Here is an 18,791-nt window from a genome sequence, read left to right as displayed (position 1 = left end):
TGAAGTTGTAGATCCCACTTGGTGTGAACCCAGAGGCATGCAGCTGTGTAGCTCAGCAGATAAGGAGGAGGAGGAAGCCAAGGAGGTTATGTTGGCAATTCCCAAATGGAGTCTTCATTCATATGTGTATGCAAGGGCAACAATGCTGCCAAACTAGGGTGAAAATGAGTCACTCCAAGTCTGATGATGTTGTTACAGTCTACATGAAAAAGAAGATACCCTTTCTTTCTATGACAACCGTGAAGTGCCACAAAAAGGCAGGTTGTCTTCATGGAGGTGTTCCCTGCAGGTGTTCCCGGTGCCACCCCCCTGCTAAATGAGCATCGCTGATTCAGGATGATTCGGGATGATGCAACTGGTAGAACTTTGAGAGCAGACACCCTTTCATCTTTGTGAAGCTTAAATCCATACAGACAATCAAATCCATCATATTTCATAAGATAAAGAGAAGGGTTGACTGGTACTTGATCCAAAACAGTTCCTTTCCATTGTGCTATTCGACCACTGCCCTCTGTCCAACAATGTTGCATCCTGCAACCTATAATATTTCTTCTTGGTTGAGAAATTGTTTACTTTGTCCCAGTTTGCTTTGATGTTTCTTGTGAGAGGTCCTTTTCTTCATCATATTTGCAGAAATGTCTGCATGTGCTCATCACCTCTTGATCGCTGAGCTGTGGCCTTTCCAAATGGAGGCTTCATTTATATGGGTATGCAAGGGCAGCAATGCTGCCAAACTAGGGTGAAAATGAAGATAGCAGGGTGGCGGTCAGATACCGTGTTTTTCCAAAAATAAGACCTCCCCCAAAAATAAGCCCTAGCAGGGATTTTCAGCATTTTCGGAGAAAGGCTTAAATATAAGCCCTCCCCCGAAAATAAGCCCTAGTCGCGGATCAATAATGAAGTGTCTGTGCAGCTAAAAAGTTACAGATACTGCAGGACACTTCATTATACACAGCGGCACCCAGCAATTACACTCACCCGACACTGAGCGGCAGGACCTGCAGTGATCACACACCCGCACACAGCAGCTCTCTCACACACACACACACACACACACCAGATCTCACACACACACCAGATCTCACACACAAACATCGGATCGCACACACAGTCAGATCGCACACATAATCAGATCGCACACACAAACATCAAATCACACACACACACACACAAACATCGGATCACACGTAAACATCAAATCACACACACAGAAGCATTGGATCGCACACACATCGGATCGCATACACACTCACCTCATCCAGCGACACCGATCTCTTCTCGCCGGGAGAATCCTGAGAGGCAGTGCAGCACGACAAACAGGAGCTGCGGCCGGACACGTGACTTGCTTCATTCCCTGCTGCCGTAAGTGCTGGATGTGATGTGATGTGATGTGTGTGTGTGTGTGTGTGATCTGCTGTGTGTGTGTGTGTGATCTGCTGTGTGTGTGTGTGATCTGCTGTGTGTGTGATCTGCTGTGTGCATCTGTGATCGGCTGTGTATGCCTGTGATCAGATGTGTGTATCTGTGATCGTCTGTGTATGTCTGTGATCAGATGTGTGTATCTGTGATCGGCTGTGTGTGCCTGCGATCGGATGTGTGTATCTGTGATGGCTGTGTGTGCCTGTGATCTGCTGTGCGTGATCTGCTGTGTATATCTGCGATCTGCTGTGTGTGTGATCTGCTGTGTATATCTGCGATCTGCTGTGTGTGTGATCTGCTGTGTATATCTGCGATCTGCTGTGTGTGTGATCTGCTGTGTATATCTGCGATCTGCTGTGTGTGTGTGAGTGTGTGTGTGTGAGTGATCTGCTGTGTGTGATCTGCTGTGTGTGCCTGTGATCTGCTGTGTGTGTCAGTATGTCAGCTAGCAGCAGGGGAGTACGGCGTGCAGCACCGACCGGAGATCACAGGAGGACCTGGGAACCACGGAGACGTCCTGGTCTGGTGAGTATGAGTCTCCTGGGAAGTGGGGGGTCTGCTTTTTTGGGGGGTAAACTTACCCCCAACCATGTTTCTCCAAGAATAAGACCTCCTCCAAAAATAAGCCCTAGTGCTTTTTTGGGGGGCAAAAAAAATATAAGACAGTGTCTTATTTTTGGAAAAACACAGTAGGAGCGCTAGGAAGCAGGAAGACTAGGTGGGTTAAAATTACAAACAAACCTTTTATGTAAAACCCTCTAAAGGCCACTTTGTGGAAGGAACGTCCCCCTGCTAACACCAGCACATGTCTAGGTATGTTTGAAGTTCACCAATGACCATCTTTATGATCCAGAGGAGGCAAGGGAGAAGGTTATGTGATCAGATGAGACCAAAATAGAACTTTTTGCTGTCAACTCCATTCGCCGTGTTCAGAGGAAGAAGAAGGATGACTACATAATACTTTGGGGGTGCTTTTCTGCAAAGGGAACAGGAAGGCTATGTCATATTGAAGAGAGGATGGATGGGGTCATGTATTGAGAGATTTTGTTCAACAACCTCATTCGCTCAGTAAGAGCATTGAAAATGTGTTGTGTTTGAGGTCTTTCAGGATGACAATGACCCGAAATATTGAACCAAAACACACAGCCAAGGCAACTAAGGTGTGGCTCTGTAACAAGTATTTCAAGGTCCTGGAGTGACGTAGCCAGTCTCCAGACCTGAACTCAATAGAAAATATTTGGAGGCACCTAAACCTCAATTTTGCCCACGGACAGCTCTGAAACCTGAAAGATATGGAAAAGATCTGTATGGAGGAGTCGCCAAAAACCCTGCTGCAGTGTGTGCAAACTTAGTCATGAACTACAGGAAGCGTCTGACTTTCTGTAATTGCAAACAAAGGTTTCTGCACCAAAAATTACGTTATTTTACTATTGTATCAAATACTTATTTCATGCAATGAAATGGAAATTCACTATTTAAAAATCATACAATGTGATTTTCTGTATTTTTTTTTTATTCTGTCACAGTTGAAGTGTACCTACGATAAAAATGATAGACCTTTTAATTCTTTGTAGGTGGGAAGACTTGTAAAATCGGCAGTGTATCAAATTCTTATTTTCCCCACTGTATGCACTGCATGGATCAACCTTGTTGTACAGAAATGTCTAGGGCACTATTATGTCCTGCATGTGCTGCTGCAGAAGACACGATTGCTGTGTGCTTTTTTTTGAAAATTGAAATGTCCGGCCACAGCCTGTGTGTTGCATGGACTGTACCTCCCTGCTCTTTTAAGGCCCTATGGGGAGGAGGGCAATTGATGCTATGTGAAGCCCGGTCGTCCCAGGGACATCGATCCACCTTCAGGGATGCCACAGGGTCTTCTTTAGTATATGGCAACAGGTATGTCAGTTTTTAATTATTTAACGTGACGCCACTCACGGCTTGCGGTCAGGGATATGGGTGACCGCCACTGCAGATTTTAGGAGCATCTGGGGCCGATGGAGTGTGCAGTCAGATGGTGTGGCCTCCCGTGAGTGAGGCAGGCCCCAGGGGCTCAGGTGTGTAGGGTAGTGGGTCCAGGAATAATCCAGTCAGAGTCCAAAATGTCTTTCAATTGATCTTTACTCACTTCTGCTGTTATTGTGAGGTGCCCGGGCGATGCTTCTGTGAAGCCCCACAGGTGTTGTGTCGGTGCATTACCTTCAGGGACTCCACTCGGCTGGATCTCGTCACAGGTAGGGAATCTTCTATTGTCGTGACGCCACTCTCAGTATTGCGGCCAGTAGGGACCGCCACTGCAGGTTGAGGGACGCCTGGGGCTGATGGTGTGTGCAGTTAGTTGTAATAGCCTCCTGAGAGTGAGGCAAGCCCCAGGGCCCGGTGTAGGTGCGTAGTACTACAAGTCGCAGAATGACTCACACAAGCAGAACTGTCTTTCAAGGGCTTTACTCACATTTGATGGCAGGGTGAGTAGCCCGGGCGTAGCTGAGATGAACCAGGTGGGAACCAGGTATCCTTCAGGCTGACTTTATGAGGGTGACTACCAACTCGCCTTCCTTATCCCTTGGTGGTTTGGGGTGACCCCGACTTTGAGTCCCTATGGGGGTCACCCAGGGAAGATGCTGCAGCCTCTCTCCCCTTCGTTCGCCGTGTGCTTGTCGCCTGGGCCAGATCACTCCAGCTTCTTGCCTCCTGTGAGCTATGGGCCCTAACTGTGGCTACGTGGCTGCGGCTTTTGTGGTGTTGTGGCGTGGGCTTTGAGAGCCCCACACCGGCAGGTTTAGCAAAAGAAAGCTGGATCTATCTCCGCTTCGGGATCTGCCGCCCGTTTGGGCCTGGTTCTCTCTAGCAGTCTCCTTACTTCCCACTCCGTTGCTCTCTCTCTAGCTGAAGATGGATTTCGGGTAGCCCTCCTAGTTGACCGTTCTCCCCCGTCAGTAGCCACTGCGCGGGCGCTGTTAGACAGCAACAGCCCCACAGGTCTGCTCCTCACTGAGCCCTATGGAGTTCTGCTCTAACTGACTCACTGCCCCTCCTCTCCTGTTCTTGCCTACACCACCTAGCAACCAGACTCTCTTACCACACCCCTTGAGAGGAGATGGAGGCTTTTGGCCCCCTCCACTATTCCAGTGAAGGTCAAGGCTTTTCCCCCTCCTGGGATCCCCAGGGGTCCTCTCATGGGTACATGTGTGAGAGCTGATTACTATGCGCCTGTGTACCACACCCCTGTCAGCCTTCTGGATTACCTGTATTGTACTGTCCCCAGCATGGGTGCAGTACTCAGTGGTGCCTGACCAGGTCAGGGGCGCCACACTTCAATAAACCAGGTGGAAACCAGTTGTCCTTCAGGCCGGTCTAAAGGTACCCGTTAACTCGCCTTCCTAGCACTTCTTTATTCGGATAATCCCTGACTTGAAGTACCGTGGGGTTCATCCAGGGAGTCGCTACTGCCTTTTCTCCCTTTTTGGCCTGTTTACCGGCAGAGTGGACCAAGTGAGATGGCTCCAGGCTTGATCCCCTTATGGGCCCCTTCGTTGCTGCTGAGGCTCGGACTCTAGATGGTTGGTGAGGGACTTGTAGTTCCCCTCACTGGAAGGTTTAGCAAATCAATAAATGGACGTCTACTCTATGGAACAGTTCCCCGTACGCGCCTAGTCACCGACAGTCCCCGTACTCAACTGACTCTCTCCTCATCGACTTTCTGACTGACTAACTGTTAACCGTTCTCCCCCGCTAACGGCTACTCCACGCGCACAGGGTCTGACTAGTGTGAGTGCGCGTCTCCGTCTCCTAGCAACCACGACGCTACACTACCAGACTGGCTCTCCTACTTTCCTTTCCTGACAGCCTCTGCACATTAGCCTCTAGCCCCTCCACTACACTCCTTGATAAGAATTGAAGGCCAGCCTCCTTTAGAGACTGCCCAAGGGTCCCATCTAATGGTGTGGGAGACCTGGTGACTATGTGTCTGTGCGTACACACCTCTTTCCGGCCTTTAGAACTACCCGATAGCACTGCCCCAGCATGGGTGCAGTACTTAGTGGTGCCTGACCAGGTCAGGGGTGCCACAGCTACTATACTGCTGTCTGCCTGGAAAGATTTTGAATGTCGAGACTACAAGATAGGTCTCAAAGTTGTCTCTTGATTGTACTGGCAGGGGTATGGGAGCACCAGCTCTACACCTGTCTCTCACCCACCTCTATATTTTTTATGTTAATAGTCTAGGAAGCTAATGCCTATGCCAAAACAGTGGTGCTGCACTGTAAAATGTATTTTTGCTGTTTTGGAAGCTTTTCGACCCCCTCACAGCTGTTTCCTCGGTCTTGAGTTTGGCCTTCCATTGAATTTAATGGGATTCGGAGAGGTTTGATAAAGGTTCGAAGTTCGGTTCGAGAAAGGTTCGACAAACGTACCACTTGTTCAGTTGGGCTTGCCGAACCGAACCTTGAGAGGTTCGCTCATCTCTACTTACTGTACAAGTGTACTTTGGTCTTTACTAGCTTTTGACTAATAATGTATGCAAAGGTTTTTACTGTTTATATAAAGATAGGTGTTTAATAGAATTCATTTTCTATAAAATAGTGTTTATTATTGACTTATTACTTGATTTGGGGTATAATTGCACCCCAGTTGGCTCTCTTTTCTTGTTTTTGGAATTGGGGTTGTATGTGACTCTCAAACCTACTATTTTCCAACCATTTCTTGCTAAAGAAGGATCTATGTGAGCCTCTGCCATACAAATCATGTCTATCATCATTTTAGTTAATGTCACAAACCTTGGAAAATGTAGGAACCAAGAGATATATTGCAGTTCTGTTTATCAAAGGGAAATTTGTAAACGTTTAGATCACAAGACGTGACTAATCTCATCATTGTAAAATCAAGCACCACTCCATTGTAATAAAGTATACTAAAGACAGCGGGTTGAGATTTATCCTCGGTTTCAGTCCTAAAGAAATAAAAAAGAAAATGTATGGTTATTGTAATGTTCTAATATCCCAATATAACCCACATTCATGCATCTGTGCAGAGCTGGTTGTCAACCAAAGTACCATGACCGGGTGCTGTGTCCCTACACTTCCCCCCTATGTATCTAATTCCTAAAGATGTTTTTTTAACTGCACTTCCTGTGACGTTTTGTTTGAGAGGAGTCTCCACCGTGATGTCACAGGAGGCTGGAGCTGCAGTCACTCCTCATAGTGTCCAAAAGGACGTCACCAGGGGGCAGCACTGCAAATACTTACTAGTTTCTTCCATCGACGCCCCTAAAGATGTCTTTGATCCTGGATGATGTGTGATGGACATTGTTGCCGACGTTAGTGGAGCACCTTCATGCTACTCATTAGAGTTGAGCGTGGTTCGTGGTTCTCCAGTTCGCGGTTCGAGTGATTTTGGGAGTGTTCTAGATTGAACTAGAACTCGAGCTTTTTGCTAAAAGCTCAATAGCTCGAGTTACGTTCGAGAACGGTTCTAGCAGCAAAAAGCCAAGCTAATTACTAGCTGGCTTTTCGCTGTAATAGTGTAAGTCACTCTGTGACTCACACTGTTATGAAATTTCAGCGTATAGTGTGCGGGAACAGCGCATTCAGATCACTGCTGTTTCTATAATGGTGATCGCCATTTTTTTTTTTTTTTCTTGTCTTCCTTCCCTAAGCGCGCATGTAGTGGGGCGGGCCAGCATGTCAGCCAATCCCAGACACACACACAGCTAAGTGGACTTTTTGCCAGACAAGCAAGGGCATGTGTCATAGGCTGTCCATGTCACATGTCCCAGCATTATAATAACGGGGATCTGCCCGTCTGGATGCCATTATCTTCCTTCTGCGTCTGGGTGTCAGTCACCGCTGGCGCAGCTCCTGTCGCCGATCCTGTTGTGGCCACTCTAGACAGAGCGCTATACAGAATAGGGATAGAAGTTTCTTTCAGCCCTTGTAAGGGCTAATTACAGCAGGCTCAGAGCCATAGGTGACAGTCAGGTGGGTGGAAACAGTTTTTAACAGCTACAGATAACAGCGTCTGTGTAGCTAAGCTCAGGGACTTCCTCGCTGCATTTCACCATTAGGAGGGATAGAAAGTGAGGCTTCCTTTCCTCTACACTGACCCACAACCCGGCCACTGTACCCTCCTGCCCTTTTTAGCAAAGCCATTTTAATTGCAGAGTGCTGCCAGTTAGTGGCATCCTAAAAGTGGCTGTTGGATTTCATTAGTGTCCCACTGGTGCAAATATATTTGTAGTACCTCCACATTGCACACTCAAGCTCATTGTTACTAAGCCATCATAATAGCAAACACTGAGGAAACTTAGTGGCATCCTAAAAGTGGCTGTTGGACTTAGTGTCCCACTGGTGCAAAGCTATTTGCAGCACCTCTGCATTGCACACTCAATCTCATTGTTACTAAGCCATTATAATAGCAAACACTGAGGAAACTTAGTGGCATCCTAAAAGTGGCTGTTGGACTTCATTAGTGTCCCACTGGTGCAAAGATATTTGCAGCACCTCTGCATTGCACACTCAAGCTCATTGTTACTAAGCCATTATAATAGCAAACACTGAGGAAACTTAGTGGTATCCTAAAAGTGGCTGTTGGACTTCATTAGTGTCCCACTGGTGCAAAGCTATTTGCAGCACCTCTGCATTGCACACTCAAACTCATTGTTACTAAGCCATTATAATAGCAAACACTGAGGAAACTTAGTGGCATCCTAAAAGTGGCTGTTGGACTTCATTAGTGTTCCACTGGGGCAAAGCTATTTGCAGCACCTCTGCATTGCACAGTCAAACTCATTGTTACTAAGCTATTAGAATAGCAAACTGTGCTGCCAGTTTAAGGGCCATAGTTGCATTGTCCGGATAGTTATTGTTGTTTATTCTGCTGTCAATTAAGGTAGACCACCGCTGCAATCTACACCACCTCTCAATTTTTACTAACACATTTTAAGTGCACAATCTTGTCGCAATCAAAATGAGTGGCAAAATGACAGATGCTGGTGGAAAGGGGAACAGGCGTCTTGGAAAAGGAAAAAAAGGATTTGTCCGTGGGGAAGGTGGCAAAGCTCCATTAACATCTGCTGAAGATAGGCCATCTTCCAGCAAAAGTAAGATGTCTACTACTTTCCGTGGACAATCAGATGTGCTCCCTTTTTTACAGACACGAACAACTGGAACAAAGGTAGATGATGGCCAAAAAAAGAAAATGCTTGAATGGATCTCAAGTGGTCCAACAAGTGCCCTCTCCGCCACCTCAACTACCGCATCCAAAAAACACCAGTCCTCTGAGTTGTCATCCCAATCACACTTGCTTTCTCCCAGCTCTCAAGTCTCCATTCGCCCTGCACAGTATGGTGGAACAGAGATGGCTTAGTCTGCAGAGCTGTTCAGTCACACTATAGCCTGGGAATCAGAGATGTGCTCCCAAGCTACAGTGAGTACAGACCAGGAAATGGTCTGCAGTGATGCCCAGAACCTTTGTGACTCAGATTCAGGCTGTGATGACCACGTTTCTGAGCATAATGTTGACCCTTATTCACAAACTGTAATACCTGTTGTAATAGACAATGAGGAACATACTGAAGATGATGAGACGCAGATACCAGATTGGGATGACAACTTAAATATTCATTCAGGGCAGGAAGAGGCTCGGTCTGAGGGTGAGGGGAGTGCAAACACAATGCTTGATGAGGAAGTTCTAGATCCCACCTACTGAAAACCCACAGTTAGGCACTCAAGGAGGTCAACAGAGGCAGTGGAGGAGGATGCTACTGACGATGAAGTTACCTTGCGCTTTGCTGGACAGAGGAGGAGTACTGGTAGCACGTCTACAACTGCATCCTCAACTGCCTCTGAGCACTATTCGGGGTGGCTCAGCAGGTCGCATGTCCTCTAAGCCTTGCCTAGCATGGTCCTTTTTTCACCTTGCAAAGGATCGCCCAAATCATGTGATCTGTAAAATTTGTCGGGAATCTGTTAGTAGAGGCAAAAACCTCAGCAGTTTGACAACTTCTTCCATGAATCGTCACATGAATAAATATCATATGTCCCAGTGGGAAGCTCACCGTGCTGCATTGCGGCCTAGCGGAGTGGACCATCCACCGCCTGCCCCTTTCAGTGCATCCGTGCGCTCTTCATCTTCTAGGACTGTGGGGACAGCTGTCACACCTGGTTTTCCACGCACAACTTCCACCACTGTAACCACAACAGGCAGTTTGCTTGGTAGGTCATCAGTTGGTTTGGAAGGGGAAACAAGTGCGTGTGTACAGCTCTCTCAGACATCGATAGCATCAACATTGGATGAAGGCAACATCATGTCTACGCCTGAACTTTCCTCACAAACCTGCATTTTTTCAGGGACACCCTACTCACCACCGTCTACACACAGCAGCCAGATCTCTGTCCCTCAGATGTGGACAAATTAAAGGCCATTTCCTGCGACCCATGACAAAGCTAAGAGGTTGACTTTATCCCTCTGTAAGCTCTTGGCTACCGAAATGCTGTCTTTCCGCCTGGTGGACACACAAGATTTTAGAGACCTTATGTCTGTCGCTGTTCCCCAGTACCAGATGCCCAGTCGCCACTACTTCTCTAAGAAAGGTGTGCCTGCGCTACACCAGCATGTCGTACTCAACATCACCGCTTCCTTGAGAAACTCTGTGTGTGAACGGGTGCATTTCACCACCGATACTTGGACCAGTAAGCATGGACAGGGACGTTACATGTCGCTGACTGGGCACTGGGTAACTATGGTGATAGATGGTGAAGGGTCTGCTGCACAAGTCTTGCTGTCCCCACAAATTGGGCGTCAATCCTCTGTCTGTCCAAGTTCCTCCATTGCTTCTGCCTCCTCAACCTCGTCTGGGTCCTCCACCTCCGCCCCAAGCCTGCCTGGTCAGGCCATCAGCGTTGTAACTGCGCAGAAGGAATCACGCACCCCTCATTACTATGCTGGCAGCAGAGCGCAACGGCATCAGGCGGTCTTTGTCTTGAAATGTCTTGGAAATAAGAGTCACATAGCGGCTGAGTTGTGGGCAGCTCTGGAGACTGAGTTTGGTAAATGGTTGTCTCCACTCAACCTGCAGCCTGGTAAGGCCGTGTGCGACAGTGCTGCAAACCTGGGTGCGGCCCTTCGCCTGGGCAAGGTGACACAAGTGCCCTGTATGGCTCACGTGTTGAACCTTGTTGTCCAGCACACTATCCCGGCCTAGATGGCCTTCTGAACAGGGCACGAAAACTGTCTGCTCACTTCCGCCGTTCAACCGCCGCAACTGAGCGACTTGCATTGCTCCAGAAGTCTTTCGGCCTGCCGGTTCATCGCCTGAAATGCGATGTGCCGACACGCTGGAATTCGACTCTCCACATGTTACAGCGACTGTGGCAGCACCGCCGAGCCCTGGTGCAATACGTCATGACGTATAGCCTGGGCCAAAGAGATGCAGAGGTGGGGCAGATTACCCTGATGGAGTGGTCTCAGATCAAGGACCTATGCACCCTTCTGCACAGTTTCGACATGGCGACGAATATGTTTAGCGCTGACAATGCCATTATCAGCATGACAATTCCAGTCATTTACATACTGGAGCACACGCTAAACACTATTCGGAGTCAGGGGGTGGGACAACAGGAAGGGGAGGAACTACAGGAGGATTCATATGCGCAAGGGACAATAACATCACCAAGGTCCAGACGTTCATCATCACCAAGGTGGCAGGCTTGGGGGATAGGGATCAACAAGGGCGCATGGTAGCAAGCGAAATGTTGTGGAAGATGCAGGAGAACATGAAGAAATGGAGGACGAACTGTCCATGGACATGGAAGAGTCAGCGGATGAGGGAGACCTTGGTCAAATTTCAGTTGAAAGAGGCTGGGGGGTGATGTCGGAGGAAGAAAGAACGGTTAGCACCTCTATGCCACAAACACAGCGTGGACTTGGTCCGCATGGCTGCGCAAGACACATGAGCGCCTTCTTGCTGCACTACCTCCAACATGACCCTCATATTGTCAAAATTAGAAGTGATGATGACTACTGGATTGCCACACTATTAGATCCCCGGTACAAGTCCAAATTTTGTGACAATTCCAGCCATAGAAAGGGACGCACGTATGCAGGAGTATCAGCAGAAGCTGTTACTCGATCTTAACTTGGCTTTTCCACCAAACAACCATGGTGCACGGAGTGAATCTCCCAGTTGTAACTTGAGAAACATGGGACGGTCTCGTCATCTTCAACAGTCTACCCGTACCAGCAGCACCGTATCTGGTGCTGGTAACAGCAATTTTATTGAAACTTTTCATACTTTTTTTAGACCATCCTTTGCAAGGCCACCAGAGACAAGAAGTCTGACACATAGTCAACGGCTGGAGAGGATGATACAGGAGTATCTGCAAATGAACATCGATGCCATTACTTTGCAAATGGAGCCTTGCTCATTTTGGGCTTCAAATCTTGAAAAATGGCCTGAGCTCTCCACTTACGCTTTGGAGATTTTGTCGTGTCCAGCTGCTAGCGTTGTCTCTGAACGTGTCTTCAGTGCTGCTGGGTGTGTGCTGACAGATAAGCGCACGCGTCTGTCCAGTGACAATGTGGACAGACTAACGTTCATCAAAATGAACAAGTCATGGATCCACAAGGAATTTACTACCCCGGTGTCATCCTGGGGAGAGTAAATGCTTGTGGATTTGGAATGTGCTTGATGCAAATCAAAACATCCTGTTTGCAACTAGGGCACAAGTGCTGCCACTGATGGGGTGTCTGTGTGGCCCAATTTTTGGAAAAAAGGGAGACTCCGCTTGGAGTAAACCTTGCTTACAGTGTTTTTAAAAAGGAGCCAAGATGAACAGAGCTGGGATCAGGAAAGACTTTGCTACCTACCCCGGTGTCATCCTGGGGACGGTTAAGGATGGCATATTTGAATGTGCTTGATGCAAATCTAGCTGTGAAGTGTACGATTGGGGCACAAGTGCTGCCACTGAAGGGGTCTGTGTGGCCCAATTTTTGGAAAAAAGGGAGACTCTGCTTGGAGTAACCCTTGCTGTATTTTTAAAAAGGAGCCAAGATGAACAAGTCATAGTTCAGCAAAGACTTTGCTACCTACCCCGGTGTCATCCTGGGGACGGTTAAGGATGGCGTATTTTTGAATGTGCTTGATGCAAATCTAACTGTGAAGTGTACGACTGGGGCACAAGTGCTGCAACTGAAGGGGTGGGTGTCTGTGTAGCCCAATTTTTGGAAAAAAGGGAGACTCCGCTTTGAGTCACCTTGCGGTGTTTTACATCATTTTAGAAGGGCATGCCATGCCTATATCTGTGTCTCCTCCTCTTTTTCCTTGTCCAGATCTTTTGTTTTCGCATGAGTATATGTCCTTGTCACTTTCCCATGTGTTTGTGTTGTGTTGTGAGTTGTTTGTCACCTTTTGGACACCTTTGAGGGTGTTCTCTAGGTGTTTTTATGTGTTTGTGATTGCCTCACATTGTTTCCTATGGGTTCGAGAGGTTCGCCGAACTGGTTCGCTGAACCGAACGCGAACCAGACCTCGGTTCGGCGACTCGAGCTCGAGCCAAACCGCGACCGGTTCGCTCATCTCTACTACTCATATCTCTGCAGACATTTTAGTTGCGTGTGTGAAAGACACTGGTTCAGAGTGGTGCTAGATGTAGTGAGTGATATCTGCGCCGCCCCACAGCCTCTAGCATTGTGCACAAAGGAAGCGTCATCAGGGGGCAGTACTGGTGTCATCACTGCCCCCTTATGATGATTTATTTGAGGGTGGTGCAAGAAGTAGTGAGTGATACCAGCACCATCCCCTGATGATGCTTCATTCAAAGGCGGTGCTAGTGTGACACCCTGGACTAGCCAGGTAGTCACAGGTAGGCCCTTGCACGCCTGTCCCCTAAAAAGGTGTCATCAGCCAACCTTAAAACCCTAGTCACCTCCCTCAGGGTTTGATGGTCACACCAGGGGGCGTGCCCAGGCGGTTGGACACGCCCACCGAGGAGTTCACAAGTCCTGAGGCAGGAAAAAGAAGGAGTTAAGTTGTGGAGTTCAAGGAGTGAGGTTCAAGTGCAGAGGCAGACCTGTGCCCAGGTCTGCCGCAGTCTAACAACAGGTGTCTGGGTCGGAGCCCAGTCACCTCTGGCTAGGAGGCATATGGTGGCCTCAGCCTGCAGGAGCCGGGAAGACGGCTCGGTGGAACCGTAAGAGACCGGGACAGGATAGTGCCCACCAGTACCGAACCGGGGAACCGACTGTAAACCGGAGCACAAAGGGGGGTACTCAGACCCTGAAACGAGGTCCATAAACCAGTGGACCACGTTAATTAACTGATTGAGGTCTGGACTTTAGGAACTTTCCCACCCAAGTCCCGACTGAAGGCAACAGCCAACCGAGGGGGATAGAAAGCCATCGCATAGGCAGAGAGATCCCACGGACCAGCGTATGCGGGAAAACGGGCTCTCCCGACATACACAACGCCGGGGGAGCGGGCTCTCGTTGCTGAAGCACAGGCAGCCCAGAGCTACAGTACAAGGTGCAGGAGAAAGGCGGAGACCACCAACCCGAGTGGGGGACCAGATGCAGCCGGCTGCGGGAACCGACCATCATCATCTTGGTTTACCAGAGACTCTTGTGCATCAATCATAGTGAGTACAACTGCGCCCTCTGGCTGCGCTCCGCCAAGCACTGACATACCAGCCCAATTGGGTCCCGGGGCCATCACCCCTACCCATGGAGGGGTTAACACCTTTGCTGTTCAACATCTCCCCCGGGTGCCTAGTAAACAGCAGTGGTAGTGTCCACATTCACCACAACCCATGGGTGGCATCACGAACTTAACTAAAAACCACGGTTTCGGCCGTAAACCTAACCCCTTCAAAGCACCAGTCCCTTTCAGAGCGAAGTGACCCCGGGTCCGGAGGTGCTCAAGCCACCCACCGACGAGCCTGGATCCGAGCGGCTCGGCTGCAGACGAGCGCGCAGCGGTACACTAGGGGCTGCTCCAGCCTCTTGTGACATCCCATTTAAAGCCCGCTTTACACGCTGCAATGTATCTTACAATGTGTCGGCGGGGTCACGTCGTAAGTGACGCACATTCGGCATTGTAAGTACATTGCAATGTGTGACAGGTACGTGCGATTGCGATTGAACGTTAAAACGTTCATCGCATTTACATCGTACCTGTCTCTAGAATTGCACGTTAGATTGTTCATCGTACCCGGGGTAGCACACATCGCAGTGTGTGACACCCCGGGAACGATGAACAGATCTTACCTACGTCCTGCGGCTCCCGGCCCACAATGCGGAAGGAAGGAGGTGGGCGGGATGTTTACGTCCCGCTTAGCTCCACCCCTCCGCTTCTATTGGCCGGCTGCCGTGTGACGTCGCTGTGACGCCGAACGTCCCTCCCACTCCAGGAAGTGGACATTCACCGCCCACATCGAGGTCGTATGAACGGGTAAGTACGTGTGACGGGGGTTACTCGTATGTGCGGCACGTTCAACAAATTGAACGTGCCACACATACAATGGGGGCGTTGCAAATCGCATACGAAATCGTATGCGAAATTGCAACGTGTAAAGCAGGCTTAAGGCTCTTCTCAAAAAAAACATCAAAGAAAGTACAGTAACAAAAACACTTTTAGGAATTAGATATATAGGGATCGTATAAGGAATTGTATAATAAAGAAAATTCCAAAAGTGGTTAGGGAGGGTGAGGATAGATAGTTAGAAAATACTTTTTAGGTGTTGGACTACCCCTTTAACATTTTCCAAGTTGACAGGATCCCATTAAGGCTGGGAAACACATTAGACAAAAGTTTGCCAAATTATCAAATTATCCACCCAAAAATAGATACTTGATTTGTCAATTGATAAAACCACAATAGGACAGACAAAAACACACAACCAACGTGCTTTGTGTGATCAGTGCACACTGGGTAAAACAAGGTGTCTGGGGACTAATATATGGGACAAAAATGTGCAGTTACACATAACGCAGTGTCGTAAGTTCTTATTCATGGATTCATATCCATGAATAAGAACTTACGACACTGCGTTATGTCGAAACGCGTTGGAAGAACTGTGCCTTGTGGATGCTGTCTATCCATTTTTAAAGCGATGAAAATAAAGGAAAGTTTTTAATTCATCTGCCTGTGATCTGCTGGATTTTCGTTACTTTGTATCTGCTATTATCCCCTTGTGCCTGGGATTTCCGTGCAGGATCAGCTGGTCTACTCCTCAGACTTACACACCAGAGTGGTGAGCTGGAACACGTTTCTTCTTGCAAAAATGTGCAGTGGTATATTGGTAATGCAAAACTCCTCAATCAGGAGAAAAAGGGGGGAACCTGTCCCTCCACTATACTCTGCCTGGCAATGGGGCTTTAAGCACCCTAGATGTATGGTGCCCCCATTCCACGATGGCTGTCCCTTCTTTCCCTGTCCACCTAATTTAATAACCGTCCACCAGCCTCCAACAAAGTGCAAGGTGCAATAGTATTAAATCATAATGGGTACATACACACCAGGATAGGGAATTATCAGATATACAATATGTCACCCTCCCTGATAGTAACCCGGTCACGCAAGGTAACCATATATACCATTAATAATCTGCAGAATAGTAGGCTATACATCATACTGGGGTACTTCACGTTTAGATGGTAGTCCTCCTGGGCTACAGGGAGACTCCATATATCACAGTACCTTCCCACATAAGAGCACCATTTGCTTGATTCCTGGTACTAACACTGATTCCCAAAATTTTGATCCCAACGTGTTTCCCCCCACTTTTTATTGGGGTTTATCAGGGGAATTTTGAGAGTGGCTAAAAAGGATGGAAGTACGTCCCGATAAACTGTTTTGCCACCCCATGCAAATTATCCAAATGCTGCAACGTGCCCGGGAAACAAATTCCCGTTAGGCATTATCCAAGATCAGCAGATAGATCTCAAAATCAGGTCCAAGAGAAGGTCTGGCTCACCGTAAGGTGCTCAGGAAAAATAATACAGATCTGCTGGGGAAAGATTATGCCTATCTATCTGCTGGGAAAGCCTATGCACTCAGTGTGAGGCCTAGCTGTAATTACAAGGACACATTGCAGTACACCATAGAAGATACACATAGAGTGGACTGGGATTCAATTCTGGTACAATTTTAAAAACATTCTGACTCCAAGATTGGGAAAGCATATGCACTCGGTGTGAGGCCTAGCTAAAATTATAAGGAGGCTCTGCAGTACACCATGGAAGAGACGTAGAGGAGGGACTGTGATTCATTTCTGGTACAATTTAAAAAACATTCTAACTCCCAAATGAAGAAAGTGCCCTCAGAGAGAGGCTGTTATGCTAGGCACAGGGAAATACCTAGCATATGGCAAAAGGGAAGGGAGACCCTCTATCTAGGTAAGGGGGAGATGGTGACCCCTGACCAAGCCTACCACTAGACCCTGGGTTCCCTCACCACCCTAGATACGTTCCGCACCTATGCGCTGATCTGGATACCTGGACCTAGGCTGACCCTGATCTAGGTAGGTATAACTCCTGCCTAGATCCACAGACTCAGACGGGCTGTAATGGACAGGCTAGAGGGAAGCCTCTCGCCAAGCAGGACCCCCAGAACCCTGAAACCCTTTAACCCGTATTAAGGGATTTGGAATTACACAGGGCCCTGGAGATCACTACCTGTGGAAGACTGCAGTCTGAGAGAGTAGTCGTCAGGCAGAGTCAAACCAGGAATTGCGGAACAGGGACAGAATCGGCAGGCAAAGACGTAATCAGAAACAAGCAGAGGTCAAAACCGGATCAGGCAGCGAGGTACAAAAACAGCAGGCTGGAGGGTAGTCAGGAAACAAGCGGTAATCAGCACAAAAAATCACAGGATGAAACAGGAGCCAGAATTATCAGAACTATCTCTGGCAGGTCAGCAGACAGGAGGGGAATTAAAAAGGGTGTGGTGTCTTCCCATTGGCTGTAGCTGAATGATGGTACCTCAACTGGGAGACACCCGCCACCTACAGTCAGCCAGTGGCACTGCAGATTCCCAGGAAACCCAGACCAGTGGATGACCGGAGCCTGCGCCCACCGGCGCCGCCGGCATCGACTCCTCTCCCATCACCAGCACCATCCACGGCAGGAACACGGCGTCGCCTGGCGATCGGAGCAAAAGTCAATGGAGCGGACTCCGGGGGTGACGTAACAGTAGGGAGCAGATGGAATGAGCATTTAGTCAACCCCACTAAGCTCTAAAGAAGACACATGAATAACAAGCAAAGGAAAGAAACAGCAACTTATCTCCAGATGCCTCAGAAAGAGGAACTATAAACAACAGCCAGGTTACACCAGAAGAATGTGAACCAACTGCTTGCATTGAAGACTTGTTAAGGGTTGAGGACTTGATGCCAGCACGGAGTATGGGAAAATGAGAGTATATATAGACGCCAAGGAAGTGCTGATGAATAGCAGCTGAAAGGGTGAAAAACTCTGCAGGATCCTAAAGTGAAAGGAATGAAAACAAAGAAGAGGAGATACATTGGATATCAAATACATCAATCAGGACTTGTAAAAGGTAAGGAAGCAGTTTGTGCAGTCAAACACTGTGACCTTCTATTGCTGGACACCACATGACTGTCTGTCACTCGTGACACACCTGTTACAGAGGCATAGCTAAAATGGCAAGGTAACATTGCAATAGACCCTGGAAGAGACGTAGAAGGTGGACTGTGATTCAATTCTGGTACAATTTTAAAAACATTTTCACTCACAAACTGGGAAAGTATTACAGCCGGAGTGGCACAGCATGTAACAGCCAGGACCCACTGGACCATGGAAGCTCAGGATTACCCTTGAAGGGTGTAACTAAGTGTCTACCATTTATTCACAAGAGCTTCTGATGGTGAGGTTCGACTTGGCTGCCAGTAGAGACATGGTAACACTCCAAGGCAGTCTCAGGGTCCACAGTAACTGACCCAAATAGCGTCGGGGCCGCAGACTGTAGTCTGGATTAGCAGACAGCGAGACAAAGTAGAAATCATAGGCTGGACAGGTTCAGGTACAAGTGCAGATAGGACCGCTGACACAGACAGGACAGGTACCGGTTTTGGTGTAGACAGAGTCACAAAACGGATGAAGGCAAAAACTTTCAGAAGTGTACCAGAACATTGGCAGGATGGGTACAGGAACCCAGACTGAACTGGTACAGGTGGGCAAGCTGGTACAGACTGGTACAGAGTGACCAGCTGGTACATCCTGGACCACAAGTACTGGCAGGGTGGCTGGTACAGGCTGGTTGGCAGGTACTGGCAGGACGGCTGGAACAGAGTAGGTGGCAGGTACTCCAGACAGGTTTTAGAAAATACTGGGCAAGAACTGGTTACTGGAACACAGATTCA

General features: G+C 48.3%; 1 protein-coding gene across 8 annotated transcripts in view; it reads right to left on the bottom strand.

Moving 5' to 3' along the window:
- LOC142254635 (5-hydroxytryptamine receptor 3A-like) overlaps nucleotides 1-18,791 on the bottom strand; it is a 99,700-nt gene that overhangs the window by 28,409 nt on the left and 52,500 nt on the right. For all 8 annotated transcript variants that reach the window (XM_075325792.1, XM_075325795.1, XM_075325798.1 and 5 more), the window contains one exon: nucleotides 6,195-6,367. In XM_075325792.1, the coding sequence (XP_075181907.1) occupies nucleotides 6,195-6,367 (173 nt within the window). The remainder of the gene's footprint in view (nucleotides 1-6,194; nucleotides 6,368-18,791) is intronic.

The sequence above is a fragment of the Anomaloglossus baeobatrachus genome, chromosome 10 (genome assembly GCF_048569485.1).
Source record: "Anomaloglossus baeobatrachus isolate aAnoBae1 chromosome 10, aAnoBae1.hap1, whole genome shotgun sequence".
Classification (NCBI taxonomy): Eukaryota; Metazoa; Chordata; class Amphibia; order Anura; family Aromobatidae; genus Anomaloglossus; species Anomaloglossus baeobatrachus.
This window is presented reverse-complemented; position numbering and strand designations above follow the sequence as displayed.